Genomic DNA, 27,535 nt, shown 5'->3' on the forward strand with positions numbered 1-27,535 from the left:
TGGAAAGCATCCATGATCTCTCTACTTCTTTCCAATTCTGCAGATGGAACCTTCCAATCTACATCCGGCAGATTGAAATCTCCCAGCAACAGCACCTCTCTCTTGTTTCCCAACTTTTGAATATCTGCAATCAGGTCTTTATCTAATTCCTCCAATTGTTTCGGAGGTCTGTAGACAACACCCACGTGTACAGAGGTTCTATCCTCTCTTTTTAAGGTGATCCATATCACTTCTTCCTTTCCCCAGGTCCTTGTCATTTCAGTCGCTGTGATATCATTTCTCACATATAGAGCTACTCCTCCACCTTTACGATTCTCTCTATCCTTCCTAAATAGATTATAGCCTGGTATGTTTGCATCCCATTCATGGGAACCATTTAGCCACGTCTCTGTGATTGTAACAAGGTCTAAGTCTGCCTCCAACATCAGGGCTTGAAGGTCATGAACTTTATTGCTTAGACTGCGAGCATTTGTGGCCATCGCTTTCCATGTACATTTCCTGGTATGTGCTTCAACATTTGTGATTTGGGGTTGTCTTTTCTCTCTGGGTACCTTCATATCCTTTTGTTTCAACTTCATTTCTTTCTCTTCTGCCTCAGTTCTATTTTCAGGATCATCACCATGCTGTAATGGAGCAAAAGAATTCTGTAGGGGCAACACTTGTGAGGGCGGATGCCTCTGCGTCACATATCGAAGTCTGCCTGAGCCTACTGTGAACCATCTATTCCTAGGTGGTTTTATCCTTGGAGGCAGTGGTGTGAATTTGGCTTGATTCTGTGCTGTATGGTTTTGTGTAGTCTTAGAAGCTGCTTTAAGTGCATCTAATTCCTGTTTTACCTTACTGAGCTCCTGTTTTAAACCTGCAAGCTGATGACAGAGAGGACAAGCCTTAAGTCTCCAGATAATTGAAACTGAAACACCACAATTATTACAGAGAATAAAAGTCATCCTGATTTGTAGGAATGGGAATGAACAGGTATGCTATGATGGGGTTAATAGTGTGCAAGATTAACTTTACTCCTCAGCCATACATAGGCAATCAGAGGCAGTTGTAATTTGTAAAGTGGAAAAAAAGTTCTAATACTTGCTAGCAGTTTTGAAATCTGAAATCTCATTTTCAGATTTACAGATATCAATAAACCAGTTAGAAACAATCAAATCACAACAGTCAGAGCACACTATATGCAGGGTCGTCCAAATCGGTATAATCGAAAGCCGATTTTGGACGTCCCCAACTGCTTTCCGTCGCAGGAACGACCAAAGTTCACGGGAGCGTGTTGGAAGCATAGCGAAGACTTGGGCGTGCCTAACACATGGACGCCCTCAACCCATAATGGAAAAAAAAAGGGTGTCCCTGACAAGCACTTGGACGACTTTACCTGGTCCTGTTTTTCTTACGACCAAGGCACAAAAAGGTGCCCGAACTGACCAGATGACCACCGGAGAGAATCGGGGGGTGTCGTCACTTTACTCCCCCAGTGGTCACTAACCCCCTCCCACCCTCAAAAAAAATCTTTCAAAATATTTTGTGCCAGTCTCTATGCCAGCCTCAAATGTCATACTCAGGTCCATCACAGCAGTATGCAGGTCCCTGGACCAGTTTTAGTGGGTGCAGTGCACTTCAGGCAGGCGGACCCAGGCCCATCTCCCCCTACCCATTACACTTGTGGTGGTAAATGTGAGCCCTCCAAAACCCACCAGAAACCCACTGTACCCACATCTAGGTGCCCCCCTTCACCTGTGAGGGCTATAGTAGTGGTGTACAGTTGTGGGTAGTGGGTTTTGGGGGGCTCAGCACACAAGGTAAGGGAGCTATGTACCTGGGAGCAATTTATTAAGTCCACTGCAGTGCCCCCTAGGGTGCCCGGTTGGTGTCCTGCATGTCAGGGGGACCACTGCACTACGAATGGGCTTGCATTTGGTTGTTTCTGAGATGGGCGTCCTTGGTTTCCATTATCGCTGAAAATCAGAAACGACCAAGTCTAGGGATGACCATCTCTAAGGATGACCTACGTTTTAAGATTTGGGTGTCCCCGACCTTATTATCGAAACAAAAGATGGACGTCCATCTTGTTTCGATAGTACAGGGTCCATCTTGTTTCGATAATATGGGTTTCCCCGCCCCTCCATTATGCCCCTCCACGTTTCCATCAAAGACAAAGAACATGGTAAGAAGACAATAACATCATCCACTTAAATAAAATGCATAAACTGAGATTTATCTAATACTAGTAAAAAAGGCCCGTTTCCGAAACAAATGAAACGGGCGCTAGCATGTAGTTTTTTTTTTTTCTCCTGTAGTTTTTCATTTGAAGAGAAAAGAACTGTATGAAGCGGCGCTGTCTTTTCCCGGGGTGATTGAGGTCGGGGAATCCTTGAGGTGGATTAGGGGTTGCCTTATGCCGGGGATGTTTTTTGTTGGTTGGAGGGAGAGCAGCACTGTCTGGGGCCGTCGGTTTTAACGGTATTTTTGGTCCTTGTGGCAAGCAGTGGCGTCTTGTTTTGGGTGGTGTGGTTTGCGGAAGGGAGAGTACGCCACTCTTTTGGTTCGTTATAGGGCAGCAACGTAGGAACAATGCAGGAGGAATGCAGGACGAATGCGCAGCGGGAAGCAGCACGGTGTGTGCATCCTCGAGGTGGGTGACGGGTTTTTTGAGGCGGGGCATGGCTTTGCACGTCCTGGGTTGCTTGGTTCGTGAGAAGGTGAAGGGGGGGAGGTGTTCCAGTTATGTGCACGTGCGTGATGTTTTTTTTTTTTCTTTGTTGCCTCCGGTTTTGTATATTGAAGGAGTTAGCGGTTTTGTATATTCAAGCAGTTTGCCACCCAGTCTCTACCGAATCCTAGGCTGGGGAGACTCCTCCCCCCGCCTGGGTCAGTCTGTGATGCAGGCTAGGTCGGGTTTAATTTTTGCAGGTGGCGGCACACGTTGCAGATGGCGAGGGGCACGCTGTACTCCTGTTTCCCCGGGTCCAACAACAATATTTTTGTACATACCCAGTGCTGGGATATTCTCTGTTTCCAGCGGCGTTCATCTGCTCTCTGTGCTGCTCAGACAATGAGGCATTCTACAGCTGAATGCTCCTCCCTTCTTCTGTTTTTTTCTTCTGATAGGTGAGTTCTATGTCGCATTCCATTGCCTGGTAACAGTTCTGCTTTGTTAGTGGGCAAGCCCCTTCTGATAGGTCCCTTCTGATAGGTCCGTGTTATGTCGGATGGCTTCACCACCATGAAACCATGAACCCTTTATCGTGTGCTGTGACTTCAGAATCTTTGTCCTCAGAATGTTCACGGTGCGTTTTATTATATTAGATCATACCCAACAATCTCATTAATAGATTAAACAGAACCGGAGAAAGCGGTGATCCCTGAGGGACCCCACTTTGCGCTTTCCATTTTTCAGATAGAACTCCATTTATGCTGCACAGGTATTTAAATGTCTCTGAAGGGGGTCTTGTGGGGTCTACAAGTCTGATGGACAGCATCTGTGGATATGTCTTTGCTTTAGCCCAGGGGTAAGCAACTCCGGTCCTCGAGAACCACAGGCAGGTCAGGTTTTCAGGATATCCACAATGAATATGCATCAGATAGATTTGCATACCATGGAGGCACTGCTTGTAAATCTATCTCCTGCATATTCATTGTGGATATCCTGAAAACCTGACCTGCCTGCGGCTCTCGAGGACCGGAGTTGCCTACCCCTGCTTTAGCCCATTAAAAGGTATCACAGGCTGGCTAAAATCCAACCTTTCCCAAGATCAGTCTATAGCTACCAACATGCTGCACTGCAGCCGTACTCTCAGCTTTACTACATTCTCCTACAGATGTATATTGGGAATCTTGAGCCATATTCAGATGTGGGTAGTGAAGTGCATAAGGAGAAAGAGCAACCTGTGGCTAGAGCAACAGGCTGGGAACCAGGGAAATCAGAATTCAAACTCCACTTCCTTCAAGCTTCTCGTGACCTTGAACAAGTCACTTCTCCCTAATTCTATAAACTTGCAAGCTCAATTTTACGCTTAACGTGCAAAGTTGCACATGCAAGTTATAGAATAGTGTCACTTGCACACATAACTTAATAATAATTAGCCACTAATTGGCATTAACAACCAATTATTGGCTATGGTTGGTGTTGATTGGCACTAATTAGCAGTTGCACGCACAACTGCCATTAGTTGGAATTCTCTAAATTGTGTGTCCAAAATCCACTGCACACAACTGGGATGGGCATAGGTGGGTCAGGGGAGTGCCATGATTTTGTGCACAATTTATGGAATACCAGCATTTATGCACCTAACTGCCTACCATGGGGCATGAGCATTTACACCAACTGTTGAGCTAGCTTAAGTGCTCATGCCTAAAGTTAGGCTTATAGCTGATACAGTTCACTGCCATGAAACTTCTATACGATGCTCATTGATTCAATCATGTTGCAAAAAGAACACTGTGTCCCTGCAGGGCCACCGAGAGGGGGGGCGGGGGGGGCAAAACTCCATGGGCCTAGCCTCCAAGAGGGGGCCTGGGCCTGGCGCCGGCAAGCTTCTTCCTGCCTGCCTACTTCTGGGTCTGTCCTCTCCCCTGCTCCTGCGTGCCGCCCAGGGCCCAGATGATTGCATTAGGGCGATATCGCGTTAATGCAATCATCCGGGTCTCGACTCCCATCATGGACAGGAAAGGAAAGACTGCGAGAGCAGGCAGGCAGGAAGAGGCTTGCTGGGCCCAGGCCCCCCTTGGAGGCAGTGACAGAAAAGTGGGAAGAAACAGTGGTGCAAGTGGTGGGGGCAACAGAGCAAGTGGGGGATGCATTTCAGTCCGGTTCTGGCCCGGGCCCAGCTGTGTCTCTCGGTGACCCAGGCTCCCTGTATTGACCTGGATTAAATTCTAAATTCTGCTGTTAACTTTCCAGGGTCATCTTCCTTCTGCTCCTTCCTAGATCAATAGGCTGCTCATCCCTTATACCCCTTCCCGTCAATTATGCTCTTCTCAGGGTAACCTTCTCTGTCTCCTGGCCTCTTCTTCCCTACAGATGCAAGAAAAACAGCATTTAGTTATACTGCACCAAAACTCTTGAATGTCCAACTGGCAACCCTCAGACATGAGTCCTCCTAGGCACTCTTTAATTCTCAGCTTAAAACTCTTATTTCAAGAATCTTTTCAGCATCTTCACGGACCACTTCCACTGCTCTTTTTATCCTACTTCCTATTTCCCTGCTCTCAGTTCACCTCTATTTCCTGTTTCCCACATGACCCCTTTGCTTAATTTTATTGTAATCATCGAGAAGGCATGCTCTTGGTCATATGTGGTACATAAATCTGTGTAAATAAATAAATGAAATATAACAGCAAATTGTGCTCCTCTAATATAGAATCCGTGCTTAGCACGTTCCATCCCAGCACCTAACTTTAGGTATCCTTTTGAGACTTACCCCCTTTATCTACTGTTGCCTCACATAGGAGCCCTTTTACTAAGCTGTGGTAGAGTTACCACTCAGGTAGCGCGTGCCAAATTGACTTTACCGCCAGGGTAGCGCAGGCGCCCGCCTGGCTGTAGTTCCGAAGTTGGTGTGCGCAAATTCCCGAGGTAGAAAATAATTTTCTACCATGAGGGGGAGTTCCTGGCAGTAATTGGTAGCGCAGCTAGATTGCCACTCACTGCCTGATTACCACATGAGTAGTGCGTGATCTCTTACCACCAAGCATTAAGGTGGTGGTAAGGGCTGAGGCAGTAAATAACCACACGTTACTTTTAATATTAGCGCACGGCCATTACTGCCCCATTTTTCAAAAATGCCTTTTTACCTGCCACGGTAAAAAAGTGGCCCAGTGTGTGCCAATTTCACAAGCCCACACTAACACAGGCCACTTTTTACCGGGGCTTAGCAAAAGGGACCCATACCGACTTAGATTTAAAAGGGGTGTGGCAGAGACTTATACAGTAAATTATTTTATTACCATTGTACCATGCTGCATATCAGAGCCAGGGACAAGAGGCAGAGGAGAGTCTCAGCCAGTCCACTACAGTGAAAGGCTGCAAACATACTGACCTCTGCAGGGGGCAAAGCCCAATGGTCCCTGGCCAAACACTGTTGCTGGAATGGCAGAGAAAGAGATGAAAGGACAATATAAAATGGGGGAAAACTCTAGGATAATTAGGAATGGGGGTTCATGAAGACAAACCTATATTTTCAAATCCAGAGGAGCAGAAGGAAACAGCCGAGCCAAAGGAAAGGTATCAATTCAGGCTTCAGGAGCAAGATATACCCAAAAAGACAATTTTTATCAGCGTACAAAAGTCTCGTAGCATGTTACTATTATGTAGATTTGGGAAGGATGAATAATATCTGAATAATTTCTATGTCTATCAGTACACAGGGTACTCTAGAAGACCATGCACATGAGTACAAGCCCCGAGCTTACAATCTAAGGTTAGGCAGAGGGAGCAATGGATGTAGGACTCAAACATGAAGCATTACTCAACCAGCCCCAAGGAAAGAGCACCATCCTTTTGAGCAAATGGCAGGGAAGTCATCTCCCAGCCCAGCCGTTCTTCATGGGAATGACAAGACTGGTGACACTCTTTCACCTCAAAAAATCAATCCCCAGTTATCAGGAGCTCCTGCACCTGCTCCGCATTCCAGGTATCAGTTTTTCTCTTCTGTTCATTCCTACTTCTCAGTGTTACAGAACATGAAAAAGTGTTTTCATTAAATGAGCATCGATTTCTTGTTCCAGGCTCCAACTTGGAACCCAAGAATATACAGGAATGGAAGCTTGAATAAATCCTTTTTTCACTTCTATCTCTTCATTTATCAGGCAGGAATTCAATTGTCAGACTGAAGGTTCATGATAGAAGTCTTAAGAGCTGTGCACTGTTGTACAGATTTAAATTAGGTGAACCAACATATCCGCCATGAGGGTACTGAGATTTCTTAACTTCACAGGGCACCTTGAAAGTAATCATTTTCCCAGGAACAGTCCCTGTAATGCTGCATCATGGGGGTCAATTGCTTTACAACCAGTTCTTGTAACTTTACTTCATGAGAAGCACTTCTCCCAGAGGCTGTCAGGGGCGATGTCTTCAAAAGGGTTAATTTTGCACATATCATGACAGGAATGAACCCCCACCCCCATACTAGGGTTTATTTGAGATTATCTCAGTCTCTCAGATTCACTGCTAATGCTCATCAACACTGAACTGTTCTAAAGAGATCCTTTTCCGGAGTTCATAAACAGCAAAACATTAAAAAAATGAAGGCAGATAAAGACCGTCCAGCTTATTTTCGGAAGAGAAGGGCACCCATCTTAACAAAGTAATATAGTAACATAGTAGATGACGACAGAAAAAGACCTGCATGGTCCATCCAGTCTGCCCAACAAGATAAACTCATATGTGTATACCTTACCTTGATTTGTACTTGCCTTTTTCAGGGCACAGACCATACAAGTCTGCCCAGCAGTATTTCCCGCCTCCCAACCACCAGTCCCGCCTCCCATCACCGGCTCTGGCACAGACCGTATAAGTCTGCCCTCCACTATCCTCGCCTCCCAACCACCAACCTCTCTTCCCCCACCTGCTCCGCCACCCAATTTTGGCTAAGCTTCTGAGGATCCATTCCTACTGCACAGGATTCCTTTATGCATATCCCACGCATGTTTGAATTCCATTACCGTTTTCATCTCCACCACCTCCCGCGGGAGGGCATTCCAAGCATCCAACACCCTCTCCGTGAAAAAATACTTCCTGACATCTTTTTTGAGTCTGCCCCCCTTCAATCTCATTTCATGTCCTCTCGTTCTACCGCCTTCCCATCTCCGGAAAAGATTTTTTTGCGGATTAATACCTTTCAAGTATTTGAACGTCTGTATCATATCACCCCTGTTCCTCCTTTCCTCCAGGGTATACATGTTCAGGTCAGCAATTCTTTGCTCATACGTCTTGGAACGCAAATCCCATATCATTCTCGTAGCTTTTCTTTGCACCGCTTCCATTTTTTTAACATCCTTCGCAAGGTACGGCCTCCAAAACTGAACACAATACTCCAGGTGGGGCCTCACCAACGACTTGTACAGGGGCATCAACACTTCCTTTCTTCTGCTGATCACACCTCTCTCTATACAGCCTAGCAACCTTCTCGCTACGGCCACCGCCTTGTCACACTGTTTCGTCGCCTTCAGATCCTCGGATACTATCACCCCAAGATCCCTCTCCCCCTCAGTACCTATCAGACTCTCACCGCCTAACACATAAGCCTCTCGTGGGTTTCTACTCCCTAAATGCATCACTTTGCATTTCTTCGCATTGAATTTTAATTGCCAAACCTTAGACCATTCATAGTAACATAATAGATGACGGCAGAAAAAGACCTGCATGGTCCATCCAGTCTGCCCAAGATAAACTCATGTGTATACCTTACCTCGATTTGTACCTGTCTTTCTCAGGGCACAGACCGTATAAGTCTGCCCAGCAGTTTTTCCTGCCTCCCAACCACCTGTCCCACCTTCCATCACCGGCTCTGGCACAGACCGTATAAAAGTCTGCCCTCCCCTATCCTCGCCTCCCAACCACCAACCCCTCTTCCCCCCACCTGCTCTGCCACCCAATTGTAGCTAAGCTTCTGAGGATCCATTCCTTCTGCACAGGATTCCTTTATGCACATCCCACGCATGTTTGAATTCCGTTACTGTTTTCATCGCCACCACCTCCCGCGGGAGGGCATTTCAAGCATCCACCACCCTCTCCGTGAAAAAATACTTCCTGACATCTTTTCTGAGTCTGCCCCCCTTCAATCTCATTTCATGTCCTCTCGTTCTACCGCCTTCCCATCTCCGGAAAAGATTCGTTTGCAGATTAATACCTTTCAAATATTTGAACGTCTGTATCATATCACCCCTGTTCCTCCTTTCCTCCAGGGTATACATGTTCAGGTCACCAAGTCTCTCTTCATACGTTTTGGAACGTAAATCCCATACCATCCTCGTAGCTTTTCTTTGCACCGCTTCCATTTTTTTGACATCCTTCGCAAGGTACGGCCTTCTAGCTTCCTCAGATCCCTTTTCATGCTTTCCACTCCCTCCCGGGTGTCCACGACACAAATCGGGAGATGGGCTTCCTTCTCCTAAGGTCGCCCAAATCGGCATAATCAAAAGCTGATTTTGGGCATCCTCAACTGCTTTCCGTCGCAGGGACGACCAAAGTTCAAGGGGGTGTGTCGGCAGTTTACCGAAGGCAGGACGGGGGCATGGTTAAGAGATGGGTGTCCTCGGACGATAATGGAAAAAAGAAGGGCATCCCTGATGAGCATTTGGCCAACTTTACTTGGTCCCTTTTTTTTCAAGACCAAGCCTCAAAAAGGTGCCTGAGCTGACCAGATGACCACCGGAGCGAATCGGGGATCACCTCCCCTTGCTCCTCCAGTGGTCACCAACCCCCTCCCACCAACAAAAAAAAATAAAACACATTTTTTCCAGCCTCTATGCTAGCCTCAAATGTCATACCCAGCTCCATCACAGCAGTATGCAGGTCCCTGGAGCAGTTTTTAGTGGATGTAGTGCACTTCAGACAGGCGGACCCAGGCCCACCCCCCTACCTGTTACACTTGTGATGGTAAATGGGAGCCCTCCAAAACCCACCACAAACCCACTGTACCCACATCTAGATGCCCCCCTTCATCTCTAAGAGCTATGGTAGTGGTGTACAGTTGTGGGGAGTGGGTTTTGAGGGGGTTGGAGTCTCAGCACCCAAGGTAAGGGAGCTATGCACCTGGGAGCAATTTGTGAAGTCCACTGCAGTGCCCCCTAGGGTGCCCGGTTGGTGTCCTGGCATGTGAGGGGGACCAGTGCACTACGAATGCTGGCTCCTCCCACGACCAAATGGCTTGGATTTGGTCATTTTTGAGATGGGTGTCCTCGGTTTCAATTATCGGCGAAAACTGAGGTTGCCCATCTCTAAGGTTGGCGATCTCAACATTTAGGTCGACCTAAATGTTGAGATTTGGGCATCCCCGACCGTATTATCGAAACGAAAGATGGACGCCCATCTTGTTTCGATAATACGGGATGCCCCGCCCCTTCGCCAGGACGTCTTTAGAGATGGGCGCCCTTAAAGATGGGCGCCCAGTTCGATTATGCCCCTCCATATGATCTATCCAGTCTGCTCATCCATGCCATCTGTTATCCCTTCCTCTCCCTTGGAGATCCAATGTACTAGTCCCAAGCTTGCCTGAATTCAGATACAATCTTCATCTCCACCACATCCAGTGGGAGGCCATTCCACAAATTCACCACCCTTTCTGTGAAGAATTATTTCCTTAGGTTACTCCTGAGTCTGTCCTCTTTCACCCTCAGCCTATGCCCCCTCGTTCCAGAGCTTCCTTTCAGTTGAAAGAGACTCGCCTCCTGTGCATTTATGCTACAACAGTATTTAAACATCTCTATCATACTAGCTGTTCTTCCAAAGAATATATATTTTTGAAATTTTTAAGTCTGTCTCCATACGCTTTAAGATGAAGACCACTGACCATTTTAGTAGCCGCTCTTTGGACTGACTCCATTCTGTTTATATCTTTTGGAAGATGTGATCTCCAGAATACTACATAATACTTTAAATGAAGTCTCTCTACACTAGAGACTTATACAGAGGCATTATCACCTCCTTTTGCTGCAGGCCATTCCTCTCGCTATGCACCCAAGCATCCGACGTACGCTTGGAAATTCTTTTAATCAGATCATTAGCACTCAATACAATCAGGAATATTTCTACATCTTTCCTCCATATTTTCTTGGTCTCTGACTACATTGATCAGTACCCGAGGATCTTCTCTCTCTCTCTCTCTCTCTCTCTCTCTCTCTCTCTCCATACAATATACAGCATAGGTCCTTGGTACCAGCTCTTTTATTACTAATGTTATTCTTGTATTTTTCTCCTTTAGCACAATGTCCATTTTTGCTTCAAACTTCCTATCTCTGGGAATCAGAACTTCTTCATTCTCTACAGTTCTGTCCTGGTCATGATCCCAGGGTTCTTCAGTCACATCAGTGTTACAGAGTTCTCCTAGGACTAGATTCAATAAATGGTGCCCCCTGTGGTACAGTCTTTATAGAATACTAGCAAAGCACACATTTTGTACTTTACTTTGCACCAGATTCTACATATGGCGCATGAAAAGTTTGTGTGGAATAAATTTCCACCTAAACGTATTCTATAAGTGGCGCCTAGATTTAGGTGCGGTACATAGAATATGTTTAGTTGGTACCCTAGCACCTAAAACTACACCCCTCCATTTACACCAACAAAAACGTGGCGTAAATCCCGGCATGTAGATTTAGGCATAGTGGCAGTGATATGCTGGAACCGGCTTGCACCGGCTCGCAAGAGCCGGTTGTTAAATTTTGTACTGACTTGCGAGCCGGTTGTTCCCTAGTGCGAGCCGGCTCTCCTCCCTCCTGCCCACCAGCCCGATTGATCGATCGCCCGCCCGATCCGGTCCCTCATGTCACCGACCTGACTCTTCTAATTCTTCGGGGCAGGCAGTCTTGCCTGCCCGCTACCAGCGCTGACTCTCCCCTGCTGGTTCGCGCTTTAAAAATGGCCGCCAAGACTTCCAGAGCTGGCCTTGTGAGACTTCTGCTGAAGTCTCGGCAGCCATTTTGAAGCGCGAACCAGCAGGGGAGAGTCAGCGCTGGTAGCGGGCAGGCAAGACTGCCTGCCCCGAAGAATTCGAAGGACAGGTCGGTGAGGGACGGATTCGGAGGAAGGGAGGAGAAGTCGCCGTTGAACAACTCGGGAGGGGTGGCAGGAGAGACAAGGGAGTCGCTGGACATGGGTGGATGGAGGGCAGGGGAGAGGAGGGTCACTGCTGGGCATGGGTGGATGGAGGGCAGGGGAAAGGAGGGTCACTGGGTATGGGTGCATGCAGGGCAGGGGAGAGAAGGGTCGCTGCTGGACATGGGTGGATGGAGGGCAGGGGAAAGGAGGGTCGCTGGGTATGGGTGCTTGCAGGGCAGGGGAGAGGAGGGTCACTGCTGGACATGGGTGGGTGGATGGAGGGCAGGGGAGAGGAGGGTCACTGCTGGACATGGGTGGATGGAGGGCAGGGGAAAGGAGGGTCACTGGGTATGGGTGCATGCAGGGCAGGGGAGAGAAGGGTCACTGCTGGACATGGGTGGATGGAGGGCAGGGGAAAGGAGGGGAGAGAGAAGAAATGCTGGATGGAGGGGAGAGAAGAGTATGGAAGGAGATGAGATGAGGGAAAAGGAAGAGAGGAGAAAAACTGCACATGGATGAAGAAAATAGGCAGAAGCTGAGGACCAGAAATGAAGAAGAAAGGAGGAAAGGAAAGGAATAAATGGAAAGGAAGCCCTGGGAGCGGAGTTAAGAGGACAGATAGCAGCAGAATCAGATACTGGGCCAGCATGATCAGAAAAACAGTCACCAGACAACAAAGGTAGAAAAAAATTATTTTATTTTCATTATAGTGTTTGGAATATGTTCACTTTGAGAATGAGGTGCTCAACATTAAAAGTTTATATTTATTTACTTATTTATGGCATTTTACCGCACATTAAACATGAATTAGATTGGAACCTGGGATCATTTAATTTTTTTTTCCTGGAGTAATGCATTGCCAACCCCCACCCCCGGCTCACTCCCCGGCTATAGCCAGCTCTGCAATTTGGGGGGGCGCAGAGGGGGACAGGGGGCGCAGAGGGGGACCGGGGAGAGAGCCTGTAAACATTTACCAGCACACCACTGCATGGTGGGCTGTATTCTATAACAGTGCACGTAAATTTTGGAATTCTCATGAAACGCCCATTTCCCTGCCTATAACCATGCCCCTTTTTGCCTGCACGCATTAAAACTTAGGCGCAGTGCATTACAGAATACGCTTAGGGCCCTGTTTACTAAGGCACGCTAGTGTTTTTAGCGCAAGCTAATATTTAGCTCATGCTAATACTAGAGACACCCATATATTCCTATGGGTGTCTCTAGTGTTAGCATGTGCTAATTTTTAGCGTGCGCCTACAGTTCGTCTTAGTAAATAGGGCCCTTAGGGAGTTCTGCATGTAAATTCTAATTATTGCTCATTATTGCTTAAGTGCTGTTAACAACTCTGATTGGCTTGTTAAGCCAATTAAGTTACGCATTCTGTTATAGAATATGCTTGGATTTCAGTGTGGAACACTAGGTGCACTATATAGAATCCAGGAGTTTGAATGCAAGCATTTACACCTGCCAAAAAAGCTGGTGTAAATGTTTACACCCAACTAATGGCAGTTAGGTGCGCAAATGCAGGTATTCTGTAACACCATGCCTAAATTCTGGAAACGCCCCTGACCTTCTCATGCCCCTCACATGGCACGCCCCCTTTGGAGCTTGCTATGAAATTTAGGCATGTATGTTATTGAACAGGGCATAGGGCAGATGCGTGCGTAACTCCTAATTACTGCCAATTAAGTGCTTGTTAACACCAATTATTGAATGTTAGTGCCTAATTAGCTCATTAGTTTACGCGTGGATTGCAGATCTGTGCCCAAAAGTGTACACCTAACTTTGGCAACTTATACAGAATCCGGGAGATAGTTTCCAGTGAATGAGACATGCTATCCTATTGTGCTTTCCTTTACGTTATATTATGTTATCTGAGTCTTATATCGTGCTATGTCCCTAATATGAGTACAAAGTGGATCAACAATTTAAGAAAGCCAGTTATATCTGGACTCAAATGTCATCTAATAATACAGTGTATGTTGAGCCAGGGGCGTAGCCAGACCTCGGCGGAAGGGGGTTCAGAGCCCGAGGTGAGGGGGCACATTTTACCTCCCCCCCCCGGTGCCACCAATCCCCCTGGCACTTTCGCCCCCCCCCCCCCCCCCCCCCCGCGCCACTGCCCCTCCCCCGCCACTTTTGACATCCCCCTCCTCCGCTGCCACTTTTGACCGCCGCCGCTGGCGACCCTCCCCCTGCTGCTGCCAGGTACCTTTGCTGGCAGGGGTGCCCAACCCCTGCCAGCCGACGTCCTCTTCAGCGCCGGTCTCCGGTGCGTTCACTGATCTGTTTCTGTGAGTCCTGATTCCTGACATCCTGCATGTTCCTCGTGGTGGCGGTGGCAGCAGCAGCGGGGGAGAGGCAATGGCGGGATCGAAAGTGGCGGAGGAGGGTCGGTGGCAGGGGGGTCAAAAGTAGAGGGGGCCAGGGCTAAATCTGTGAGGGCCCATGCCCCCGTGGCCCCACCTAGCTACACCCCTAGTTGAACTGAACAATCTAATAATCCTTCTCTAATCGTAAATATGTACTAAAAAGATTTCTCAATTCTCTACATAAAGGACTATATAATTTGACAAAGATCTCAGTGCAGTTAGTAAATGATTCTATTTCACTACTTATATAGTTAAAAGATCTTTCAAAAATTCTTTTTGGTCTACCTTCTTGGTTTGAAGGAAACTCAATAGACACAGTGCTCTGAGAACACAATAGTCTCTTATGTGGTGAAAGATTTATCAAATCACACGCATAGGCTGCTGTGAACCCACTCAATATTTTAAAAACAAAACATACAAGCATAAACCGGGTTTGTGCTTTCATTGGAAGCCAATGCAAGGCATGCAAAATTGGAGAAACCCTATCATATTTCTTTGCTTTAACTATTAATTTCATCACAAACCTAGTTTGCCCATCAACAAGGTATTTATACCGATATACAACAAATTACAATATGTCAAAATTAAGTATTGAACCATTTGCCTAAAATGTTCACTATGGAAGCAAGATTGTATCATTTTTAATTGTTTTAATTTCCAAAAACGACTGTCTAATTAACACATTATTTTGTTGCTCTATAGTTAAAACAGAGTCCAATACCATCCCTAAAATTTTCAAAGAAGATTCTAATGACAGAAGTAGAACAAATACTGTCACGTTCAGGAATGGTTTGGGCACTAAATTTCCCAAGTCAGTCCTGGAGTACCTCCTTAGGTTTTCAGGATGTCCACAATGAATATGCATGAAATTGATCTGCATACACTGCCTCCATTATATGACAATCTATTTCATTCATATTCATTGTGGATAACCTGAAAACCTGACTGGCAGGACTGACTTGAGAAGCACTGACTTAACCAAACAAGATTCATGTTTCTAGTATTCAGAATTAACTTATGGGATCTTGTCCAATTTAATACTGAATTAAAACATTGGTTCATGTCAAAGGATTTATTACCTCCATTAATACGTGTTCAACATTTCCAGTCTACCTATGAAGTAGATAAACAGTGTGACAATTTGAATTTAACAACTTTCCTCGAGTCATCCCTAGAAGTAATAACGCAAAGAACATCAGCTGTGGTGACATTTGCCCTGGAAATGGATAGGAATGCTATTTTGAGGCTTTTTTTCAGGAACATTGACTCAATGTTTTTAGGATCTAAAATTAAAATATATCCGGATTTGTCCAAAGAAACACAGAAACGGAGGAAGGCCTTTTTGGCACTCCGTCAAAGATCTGTTGTTCTTGGTGCAAACTTTATACTTAAGTTTCCTTGTGTCTGCCAGATCTTATATCAATCTAAGAATTATCAATTTTTTGAACCTAAACAACTAGAAGAGTTTTTGATACCTAAAGAAGGATTGAATGCAAATTTAGTGGTTTGAGAAACAAAAGCACACTGTTAGAGATCATTGAGAGTGGCGAGCAGGTCATAGTGAATCCCATGTAGTGTATCTACTTGAATAATTAACGTACTTTGTTTTTTTTTTTCACCTTAATTTTGGATTGTAATTTACTAAATTTATGTGAGGTCGATAGAATAGATCGTGATTTTCATCTATGTTTCAGTATTTCTTAAGTGTTTTTTTTTACAATTGCCATATTAATTCTGTATGGAATAATATATAAATAATAAAGATTATTAAAAAAAAAAAAAACATTGGTTCAGCAGCCCACTGATTTGGTTCTCATCTTCTGGAAGAGGGATCAATAGCGAGATATCATTGATATACAAATAAAAAGTTATACCCAACTCCTGCATCCCTTTACCAAAGGAAGCTGTATAAACATTGAGCAATGTTGGAAGGAGTGGAGAGCCATGTGGTATCCTACCCTCAGCTACCCAGGAATAAGAGCTAATTCCTTTCCCAACTATTCTATAAGTTCTTTTGGTAAGGAATTGTTGAAACCATTTCAAAACATTCCTGTATACAATTATTCTGACAACGGTATCTCACCCAGTGATAACAGATGTAACCATTTGGGGTAGATAATCAGCAGACAGCGGTGAGTGTTTTTTTAGCCACTGACAGCATTATTCACAGATATTAAATGCCAGACACAGGCATTGTATATCTGAGTTTATGCGGGCTGGCTATCTTTTATGCAGTTAAGTGTGATATTCAGCACTTAACCACCTAAGCAACACCGTATACAGATAGGACTGACTTCTATGCAGTCCAATATGGCCACTTCACTTAGGGGGTCTTGTACTAAGCTGCAGTAGCGCTTTTAGCTCATGGTAGAAATCAGCTGGTGGCAAACACTGAGATGCACATAGGAATATAATGGGCACCTTGGCATTTACCACCAGCTGATTTCTACCATGATATAAAGACCCCCTTGGGCTGTGCTGAATATTGGCACTTAACCGCATGAGTGCTGACTCTACCCCTGGACCATCCACAAAATAGCTGGCTTTGAATATCAGCAGATAGCTCCTCACAAGTGATTTAACCGGCCAGGAAACGTTTCTGTCTGGTTAAATCATTTTGAATATCGACCCTTTCTAGTTCAGTCACTGTGAGGGTGATTCACTGGGGGGGGGGGGGGGGGGGAGGTTCTAGTTCTGGTATCCATAGGAGCCTAGGAGCCAGTTCTGTGGGTGCTTCAGCACCTCTAATATTGCAGAAGGACTGTGTCCAGGGAGAGGTGATTATGTTGGGTTTAGCACCCAAATAATTTTGAAAAGTTGACTCCTATGCTGGTGTCTTTACTCTCCTGTAGGTCTCTATTCATTTGTACAGTACCCATGTCTGTTTTATCATTCCCACCTTAGTAATTCCCTTATCCCTTATTTGTCCTGTTTGTCCTGATTAGATCATAAGCTCTGTCGAGCAGGGACTGTCTCTTCATTTTCAAGAGTACAGCGCTGCATACGTCTAATAGTACTATAGAAATGACAAGTAGTAGTAGCAGCAGTAGTAGTAGTAGTATTCATAAAGGCTAAGAACCTAGGAAAAGAGGCAGCTACCAGTCACTGGCAAGAAATTATGCCAGGAAATAATACAGTATTTTATCAAACAGGACCAATGCATTCTTTGATATGGCAATGCACATTCTACTAAGCAGAAACAGCTTTTCTCAGTCACTCTTGAATTTATTCAATTCATGCTGCGTTCTCAGCCTTTGTATTTTTTCTTCTTTTCTGTCAAAGAGTCCGAGCTTTCCCCAAAGATTCCCACCTGGGTCATGATACCATCCGGGCCCTAATGTACTATGCCCTGAAAGTCTGGAGTGACATCACCCCACTCAACTTCCACGAAGTGGCTGGGAATAACGCAGACATCCAGATTGACTTCTCCAAAGCGGACCACAATGATGGCTACCCTTTCGATGGTCCTGGTGGCACAGTAGCACATGCATTTTTCCCTGGGGAGCACCACACCGCCGGAGACACACACTTTGATGATGATGAGTCTTGGACCTTTAGGTCATCAGGTATGTCATGGTAAGAGCGTTGTAGGACTTGTTCCTCTTCCTTTTTTATTTTTAATCCACCAGAATAGTACAAGCTGGGAACGGAAACCATTCATGATTTACATCACACAGGATTCTGGGGAAATAAGTGAATCAGAGGCCTGAGTCACAGCTTTTTCCCCCAAACAGGGAATTCTATAATTTGGTACCTCAGCCTAGACACCCCAATGCCTTGTACTTAGTGTCAATTTTAAAACGTAATCTTGGCATTGATGCACCCAAGTTTATGTGCATAGGCATCGCTACAGGATGGCAAGTGCCACCTCTTTGCCACCCAAACCCAAATCAGCGCTTCCTCCAACCCCCCCCCCCCCCCCTCCAAGTACTTCTCCTTTCTCTCTCTCTTCCCCCCTCCTTCCCACTCACACTGTTGCTGTTTTCTCAGTTGGGTGGTATAATTTTTACAAGCAAAAATGAGCTGGACCATTTTCCTGCACGTGCTGCCACTAACTCACAACAGCAGGCGCATCAGTGAACATCAAACTTTAGACTACTATCAACCCTATAAGCAAATATTGCATGATAAGATATTACTACAACAAACAAAGAGGAAAGTGGGAATGAAAACCAGGATATCCAAAGACAGGACCACAGAAGTTCTAAAGTGAAGCAGTATTTATTGAAATTTTGATTTTCGATAAATACTGCTTCACTTTAGAACTTCTGTGGTCCTGTCTTTGGATATCCTGGTTTTCATTCCCACTTTCCTCTTTCTTTGAGTTTCTCCATGGGATTTCTTGAGTTCTCCACACAAGTGGATTCTCTTTGAAGATATTACTACAAACACAACATAAGTTCCTTCCTAAAGTGATATCAGATTTCCACATTAACTAGACAGTAGTATTACTGGTGTACTACCCACCTCCTCGAAAAGATTCTCAGGAAGAGACTCTCCATAAGTTGGATTGTAAGAGGGCTCTATCCTTAAGCGACCTTCAATGGAGAATAGACCTTCTCAACTAGTTTTATCTGTACAGAATCAATCTTCTCCACAAGCAGTTTCCAAACACACTTTGTCCAGTTGAATAGCTAATTGTATATCTTTTTATTACTCCCAAGATTTTCTTCTTTTCTGAGAATTACATCATGTTCTCTCCAATCAGTGGCAACTACTAAGCCACATTTACAAAGAGCTTCCTTACAAGATATATGTCAAGCAGCAACTTGGTCTAATCCTCATACATTTGGTAGCCATTATTGCACTGACAGATTGTCACAAATTGACTCTATTTTTAGACAGGTGGTATTGAACTCTTTACCTTGAGGCTTCAACTCACCTCCACTGCCTGATGGATGGATTACAGGATTGGACTCTGGACTGTTTTAATCCTTATAACCTGTAATCCTGAGCTTGGGAGTCACCAGTTGTGTGGCTGCAATATCCTCCCTCCATGGAGAAGAATGGTTGCTTACCTGTAACAGTGGTTCTCTGTGGACAGAGGATCTACCAGCCACACAATCCCTCCCACCCTCCCAGTGTTGAAGCTAGCTGAAAGACAGTAACTGATGGGCAATAGAATGTACAGTGCCTACAGTATGGTGAGAATCCTCATGCATGCACAGAAGTTTCTACTAGAGACATCTGTGCTTGGAATTTGCCGGGTCAGCAACATCACAGTGATGTCACTCACTTGTGTGGCTGGAAAATCATCTGTCCATGGAGAACCACTGTTACAGATAAACAACTATTCTTTTGGGGAAAACCAGGTACAGGACAGAGAAAAGGGCTGGTTGGTGATCAGGGCCAGGCTAGGGATGCACTTTTGTTTAGTGGGTGCATAAATTGAAAAAGAAATCATGTTTCCCTGCCCACCCCTAGACCAGGAAGATTTATACCTCCATTGCATCGTGAAGAAAAACAGCAAGTGTAGAGATGTGAGGTGGCAAAAGCAGGACCAGTTCAGCTTGTCCATAATGACCTACAGTCCTTATAACCCTGATATTAAGTAATGGAGACAAATGGCCCATAGATGTTTCAGGTATATAGAAAGGACCCAGACTGCCACGTCAGCCCAGACAGTTATTACTGGATTTGCTCATCACCAGAGCTCATGCTGGCTGCCTTTGTGCTGAGCCACCTGTGCTGTCACTTTCATCAGCCGATCTGCTCATCATGCCACACCATAGGAGCCAACTTTTCAAAATTATTGGGGGGTGCTATGCCCAATGGAAATAACCCCTTCCTGGACACATGCAAGGAATTTTCTCAATATTGGGGGTGCTCAAGCACCACAGCACCCACAGAGTCGGCTCCTATGTGCCACACTGTTCCACTGATATCCCACTGACCCAGCCACCTAATTTCCTTAGCAACTCATTCCTCCCTCTTTTTGAAAGTGACTCATTACCTTTTTCGCTCTCCTATAATGAGCCTTTTCTGTCTCTCTCTACCTGGAGGCATTCCCGAGCTAAGAGATTTGAAGGGCTTTGCTTGGTTTGGTTGCTGGTCCAGGGAAGTCTGTGGGATGCAGATTCAGCTTTCTGTGCCTCATCTTTACACTGCATGTCCCATGAGCTGCTTACTGAGGGCTGGTGCATCTGGACTATGTTCTGGAATATTTAACCCTTTGATTTCTGATGCTCTTTATCTGCTGGTTAATGTTGAATCTGAATGAGAAGATGTAGGAATGAAGAAAAACCTGGGGGGAGGCTTTTTCTGTCTGGAACTATCAATTTTCCTTCTGAAATGCTGCTACAAACACCTTGTGCATTCTTATCTGAAAGAAGCAGCAGGAACAGTGATCCTAATATACCTGGAATTTGTCACATTCTTTTTCATACATGTGGAGCAAGACATAAATACACATCCTATATAATAAAACACACCTCCAACATTCTGAAGCCGAGAAAGTGAAGCTTTCAAGCCTTGAAGCATTCCTGCAACGTTCTGGAACTATGTGTCGTCAATTGAGGAGATGGAGCCTTACAGAGTGCACGAATGCTTCAAGGCTTGAAGGCTTCACTTTCTCATACACACACACACACACACACACACTCTGTCTCTCACACACTCTGTCTCTCTCACACAAACACACACACACACTCTGTCTGTCTGTCTGTCTCTCTCTCTCTCTCTCTCACTCATTCTCTCTTACATACACACTCCATCTCTCACCCACACACTCTCTCTCAAACATACACACTCCAAGGAAAGGGGGGCATGGAACACGCTGGGGAGGAGAGCGAGGGGTGCATGGAACTCGGAGGGAAGGGGGAGCCAAGAACTCAGAGGGGAGGAGAGAGAGAGGGAGAGGAGAGGAAAGAGAGGGAGGGAGGGAGGCCTGCACCTTGGATGGAAGGGGGGCCTGGAACTCGGAGGGGAGGAGAGGGAGGGAGGGAAGGAGAGGGTCATAGAACTCGGAGCCCCACACACACACACTCACTCTCTGTCTCTCACATACACTCTCTCTCACACACTCTATCTCTCTCTCTCACACACACTCACTCTCACACACACATAAACTCTGTCTCTCACACACACTCTCTCTCTCTCTCTCTCTCTCTCTGACACAAACACACACACACTGTCTGTCTGTCTGTCTCTCTCTCACTCATTCTCTCTCTCTCACTCACACACACAGTCCATCTCTTTCTCTCACACACTTTCTCTCACACACACTCTCTCTCTCTCTCTCTCTCTCTCTCTCTCTCTCTCTCTCTCTCTCTCTCAAACATACACACTCTGAGGAAAACCTTGCTAGCGCCCGTTTCATTTGTATCAGAAACGGGCCTGTTTTACTAGTTATCCATATTAATCCAGTGCAGGGTTCTCAACTGGAGCCCAGCCAGTCAGATTTTCAGGATACCTTCAATTAATATGCATGAGATTGATTTATATATAATGGAGGCAGTACATGCAAATTTATCTAATGCATATTCATTTTGGATATCTTGAAAAACAGACTGGCCTGGTGTGTCCTAAGGTCTGGATTGAGAACCCCACCCCCACCCCATGCCAGTGTGAGGTGTCAACTCAACTGGAAGTGCACCTCAGTCCCTGAAACTGCATCTAAGACCTGCTCAGCAGTTTCAATACTGAGACAAACAGGACAATTCAGAGAGTACACCTTTATATGCTGTTTCAGTTCCTGACACTGAAAAGGAGAATGCAAGCCGCGACCTCTGCTGTGGGTTTTTTTTTTTTTGTTTGTTTTTTTTTTCTTTTAATAAAGCCAAAATATTCCTTCATAAAGTAGTTTAGTATTAAATCTGGAGAAATTCTGCATCTCATTGTTGAGCATTGCTTATCAAAGCACAAAACTGTTGAGTTGTAAACAAAAATAAAATCAGAAAGCAAAAGTCAGCAAAACTGTTAGATGGACTGATGAAATAAGAGAGGGTGACTCACAAAAATGAATCAGGCTTCCAGATTGCTCTATATTTGGGTTCTCTCTCTCTCTCTCTCTCTCTCTCTCTCTCTCTCTCTCTCTCTCTCTCTCTCTCTCTCTCTCTCTCTTTCTCTCTCTTCCTCATCCAATAATCAAATAAATTAGGACAGGCTCCCTGCAAAGCATGAGGGAAGCCAGAACTTGGCAAAGCACTTTTCATGCACTGTCATTCATCAAAGGAAAGAAAATAGATCATTTCAGGTCTTGCTTTGATCTAACCAAATTATCTTGAACCCTGAGAAAGCCAGATTAAGACAAATTCATTGTTTCAGTGAGGTCCAAAAGGAATAACGTGGAGGGGGGGGGGGGGGGGACATAGAAGAGGGGAATTTTGAACTCAGGCTTTCTATTGTGGACCAATGTTTTAACCACTGAGCCAAGCTTCTTGCCTGACTGAGTCCTAAGACTGGTGAAATCCAGAGAAATATAAGCCCTTGGCGTAATTTCATTTATACCACCTTCTTTTTCTATTGGTCATATGTCTTTGTTGGGTTTTATTTAAGATGCCCACGGGATGGATCTCTTTGCTGTGGCAGTCCATGAGTTTGGCCATGCAATTGGCTTGACCCACATCTCAGCTCTAGAGTCTATCATGAGACCGTACTACCAAGGCCCAGTGGGAGACCCACTTAAGTATGACCTGCCTTATGAAGACAAAGTCCGCATCTGGCAGCTGTATGGTAAGTCTGACACGTTATCCAAAACTCGACCAGCTCTACTGAGTAAAAATCATTTTGTAATGAGCACTCAGTGCCTTTTCATAGTCAAGTGATGCCCAACTTTTGTAATAGGCTGGTATGCAAGAGTCTACAGAGCAGCTGGTCTTCAGTGTGACAGGTGGTATTTTAACGCTGACTGAAATTAGTAGGTGCAATGCTGCCTCTATGAGGCCCTTTTACAAAAGTGCGTTAAGAACTTACGACTAAATTCTACATATGGCGCCTGAAAAATCAGTGCCAAAAATATTTCCGCCTAGGCATATTCTGTAAACCACACACGATTTATAGAATACGCCTAGGTGGGTTTATAGAATATGCCTAGCTGCCATGCATGTGCCTAACTCTAAAACTTGGCATAAATACTGATGCCTAAGTTAGGCACGGAGCAGGTGTATTCTATAACCCTGCACATAGATTTTCAGAATGCCCAAGGCCACGGCCTGCCCATTCCACACCCATAACCATGCCCCCTTTTTGGAAGTGCACATTAGAATTTACGCGCATCATTTTACAGAACACGCCTAGCAAGTTGTGTGTGTAAATTCAATTTAATGCCAATTAGTGTCAATAATTGCTTGTTAAGTGGCAATTATCAGTGCTGATTGGCTTGTTAAATAATTAAATTGCATGCACAAATCCAGAATATGAATGGATTTGCGCATACAACTTAAGTCACGCTATATGGAATCCAGAGGTAACAGCCACATTAATGGTGATATTTTTGCAGTTACCATGCGGTAAACTGTGCATTAACCCCCAAATTCTATAAAAATTGTACACCCAAATTTCTGACTAGCGTGAAAATTTGTACATACAATTTATATAATAGTGCCAGTTACATGTGTAACTTAATTGTTACATTAAGTGCCAATTGGTCTTAAGTGGTGTTAATTGGTGCTAATTGGCACTAATTTGTAGTTTTGTGTGTAACTGCACTTAGGCGCTATTCTATAAACTTAGGGCTAGATTCTATATATGGCGCCTGAAAAATCTGCGCAGAATAAATTTCCACCTAAGCATATTCTATAAGCAGCACCTAGATTGGGGCACGGTATATAGAATACGCTTAGTTGATATCCCAGCACCTAGAATTATGTGCATCCACTTACAGCAAGGGAAACATGGCATAAATACTAGCGTGTAGATTTAGGCACAGAGGGGCATATTCTATAACAGTGCGCATAAATTTTGGAAGTCCACGAAATGCCCATTTCCCCGCCCATAACCATGCCCGTTTTTGGCTCTGTGCATTAGAATTTAGACACTGTGCATTACAAAATATACACATAAATTCTAATTATGACCAATTAGTGCTCACTATTGCTTGTCAAGTGCTATTAAAAACACTGATTGACTTATTAAGCCAATTAAGTTACACACATTGTTATACAATACGCATGGATTTTGGCACAGAACTCTAGGCGCAATATATAGATGTCACAATGTCCAGGAATAGAGTGAGCCCTTGTGCTGATCCGAAGACCAGCAGTCAGAAATCCCCACGCTTCACCTGCGGTGACCACCATTCCCCAGCGGTTGAGCCCCTGGGTTCAGATAGCCAGCAGGACTTGGAAAGTGGGACGAGAGCAGGACTCAGGAGATGACAGAGACAGACAATAATCAGCGCAGAGTCAGGGCAGGCAGCTATCCAGCAACGTCACATCCAGGCTCCGGGCAGGCAGCAATCCAGCAACGTCAGGTCCAGGCACAGAGCCATGGCAGGCAGCAATCCAACAAAGGTCAGGTTTAAGCACAGAGTCAAAACCAGGCAAAAAGGAATAATCATAGCAGGAACGCACCAGATACCAGAAAGAAGTAGCTGAGGCAAAGAGAGGAGGGAAACGCCTAGTTTTAAAGTGAAGGCGTCTGACATCAGTGTAGGCACATCCAAAGTGTAGGCGCACCGAAACCGGAACTGAAGAGAGAAGAGTATGCTAGCCTCTGCCTCCATGCCTGATGTTCCAGGTACATGACAATAGAATCCGGCGGTTAGCACCTAAGAGGCCATAAGCCCAATGCGGGCTTACCGCTTGCTAAAAGGGAAGTACCGTTGGGCTACCACAGCAGCCTGGCGCTAGTTCCCACCCCTAGCGTGCATCATATCCAGTGCTCACGCCTAAAATTAGGTGTGTACATGCTGACTTATGCTCTATTCTATAATGGCAATTTTGCGCATAATTGTAATTATAGGCTTTGCATTTAGTGCCCGCATTTTTTTGCACCTAATTTTTGGCACTGTCTCTAAGGATTTTTTGTGTTAAGGGGTGGAGCATGGGCAGAGAACAGGGCTTCCAATCAACCAAAACCAAACCATTAGAAAATGAAGCAAACAAAACCGTGTTGTTTTTTTTTTGTTACATTTGTACCCCGCGCTTTCCCACTCATGGCAGGCTCAATGCGGCTTACATGGGGCAATGGAGGGTTAAGTGACTTGCCCAGAGTCACAAGGAGCTGCCTGTGCCTGAAGTGGGAATCAAACTCAGTTCCTGAGTTCCCCAGGACCAAAGTCCACCACCCTAACCACTAGGCCACTCCTCAGAGAAATGTTAAAATGGTGGGAGGAAAAGCCTCAGACCCCAATCCAGAACCAGACGTGTTCTCACAGATCATAGCGGGGTTCCTCACAAGCTTAAAAACCTCCCAAAAAACATTTTTCTGCTTTTCTGTTATAAATTTCAAAACTTCAGTGACAAGCACTGTTAATTCTCAGAAAGTTCATGCAGTGTAAAGTAAAAACTGTCACAAAAATATTGACTCAAACTGTAATAAATTTGTTAAATTCACTATAAGGACCATATAGAATCCAAATGTCGGGTCCCACTATCGACAATGGCCAGCGTTTCACTTTATCAAAGGCTGCTTCAGGGTATATGGGACATAAACGGTTAACCGGCAGGCTGTTCACTTAGTTTTGAAATTTATAACAGAAAAGCAGAAAAATGTTTGTTGGGAGGTTTTTATGCTTGTGAGAAGACCCGCTACGATCTGTGAGAACACGTCTGGTTTCGGGTTGGGGGTCTGAGACTTTTCAACCCACTATTTTAACATTTCTCTGTTCAACACAGTTTTGTTTGCTTCATTTTCTAGTGGCTTGGTTTTTGGTTGATTGTGATGTCGTAAAACCACAGTTTCTCTATTGTTTTGAATTTTGCAGAGAACAGAGTTTTCCAGCATTTCACAGGTAGCACATGGCAAATACCATGTGCTAACTGGTCCTTCTGCAGTTAGCCAGGCCCACATACCACCTCCTAAATAGGAGGTGCTGTGCTCCTGTATTAACTGTGAGCTGGTACCACATGCTTCTTGGCATTTCAATGCAAGACCTGTAAAAGAAAATGCTGAGAATGTCCCAAAGGATGCTGCATTAGTTTTGCATCTGTCGCGTGTTAAGCCATGGTAACTGCAAAATCGAACACACTTTAGTAAAATGGTCCCATGTGATTTAGTGACCAATTAAGAATGGGTGAGGATAATATTTCATTGCACTAAAATGTATATTCTTAAGTTCATATCATCTGTATTCTGTTGAACATTTATCTTATTTCTGATCACAGCTGGACAGATTCAGCTTCTGTAACTGGAGAACAAGGCCAGTGCCGGGCAGACTTCTATGGCCTGTGCCCTGAAAATGGCAAGGACAAATCAGGATCAAGTATACATATCAGGGCCACCAAGAGACGGAGCCAGGCCCAGGGCAGGGCCGCCACACCACCTCCAGGCCCCCCCACTCAGGACGGAGCCGCCAGCCCCTTCCCCACTCGGGGCTCAGGCCCCCCAACCACACTTGGGATGCAGCCACCAGGCCCAACCCATAACACAGTCACCGCTGCTGCCCCTCACTCACTCTTGGGCTGCCACCAGATCCCAGCGCTGAGTCCCACTTGGAGGCCAGGTAGAAGCAGATGTCCTGACACACTGATGTGAGGGGCCTCCGCCCCCTAAGTCAGTGCGTCTGCTCCTCCTCAGCCTCCAAGGGGGACCTGGTGCCGCGGTCTGTCTCTCACCTGCTCCAGTGTGCCAGGACCAGTTCCTAGGCAGATCCCACGGCCCTGTGCCCAGGCCCCCTTGGAGGTCAGGCCCAGGGAATTTTGCCCCCACTTCCCCCCACCCCTTGGCAGCCCTGATATGTATCATACCTTTATACTATGAGTTTATCTTGTTGGGCAGACTGGATATATACAGGCCTTTATCTGCTATCATCTACTATATTACTATGGGGTTCATTTTCAACGCACAGAGTTTCATAGGTTACCATGTAACTTTGTAAGTCTAAATGCTTTGAAAATATACCTCTACATTTTATATGATTGTTTTACATTGCTGTTAAATATTTATATTTCTGACACTGTATCATGTTAGTCCTATTACTAGGTTTTAATTTGTCATCTCCAAATTTACCTCATTGAGGGGTCCTTTTACCGAGCTGTGTAGATCAATCCCCAGCACTGAACACTGACACGTCAGGAAAACTACCAGCTCCACCTCTGAACCAACCTGGCAATAAATGAGCAAATATTGTGTGGCACTCTGGCAGGCATGTAGCCAGACCTCAGTTTGGGGGGGGGGGGGTTCTGGGCCCATAATGCCGGGGTCCCCAAGCCCTGCCAACAGAAGTCTTCCTCCAGCGCTTTTCGCTGCTCGGTTTTAATGAGATTTTACTAAAGTCAAGCATGCGAGTGGGGGGGGGGGG

General features: G+C 45.3%; 1 protein-coding gene across 1 annotated transcript in view; it reads left to right on the plus strand.

Moving 5' to 3' along the window:
• The window catches only part of MMP17 (matrix metallopeptidase 17), a 177,736-nt gene that overhangs the window by 123,442 nt on the left and 26,759 nt on the right, over nt 1-27,535 (plus strand). Inside the window, exons 4-5 of the mRNA XM_030218414.1 lie at nt 17,416-17,699; nt 22,630-22,806. Coding sequence (XP_030074274.1) covers nt 17,416-17,699; nt 22,630-22,806 — 461 coding nt within the window. The remainder of the gene's footprint in view (nt 1-17,415; nt 17,700-22,629; nt 22,807-27,535) is intronic.

Source organism: Microcaecilia unicolor, chromosome 11 (assembly GCF_901765095.1).
Source record: "Microcaecilia unicolor chromosome 11, aMicUni1.1, whole genome shotgun sequence".
Lineage (NCBI taxonomy): Eukaryota > Metazoa > Chordata > Amphibia > Gymnophiona > Siphonopidae > Microcaecilia > Microcaecilia unicolor.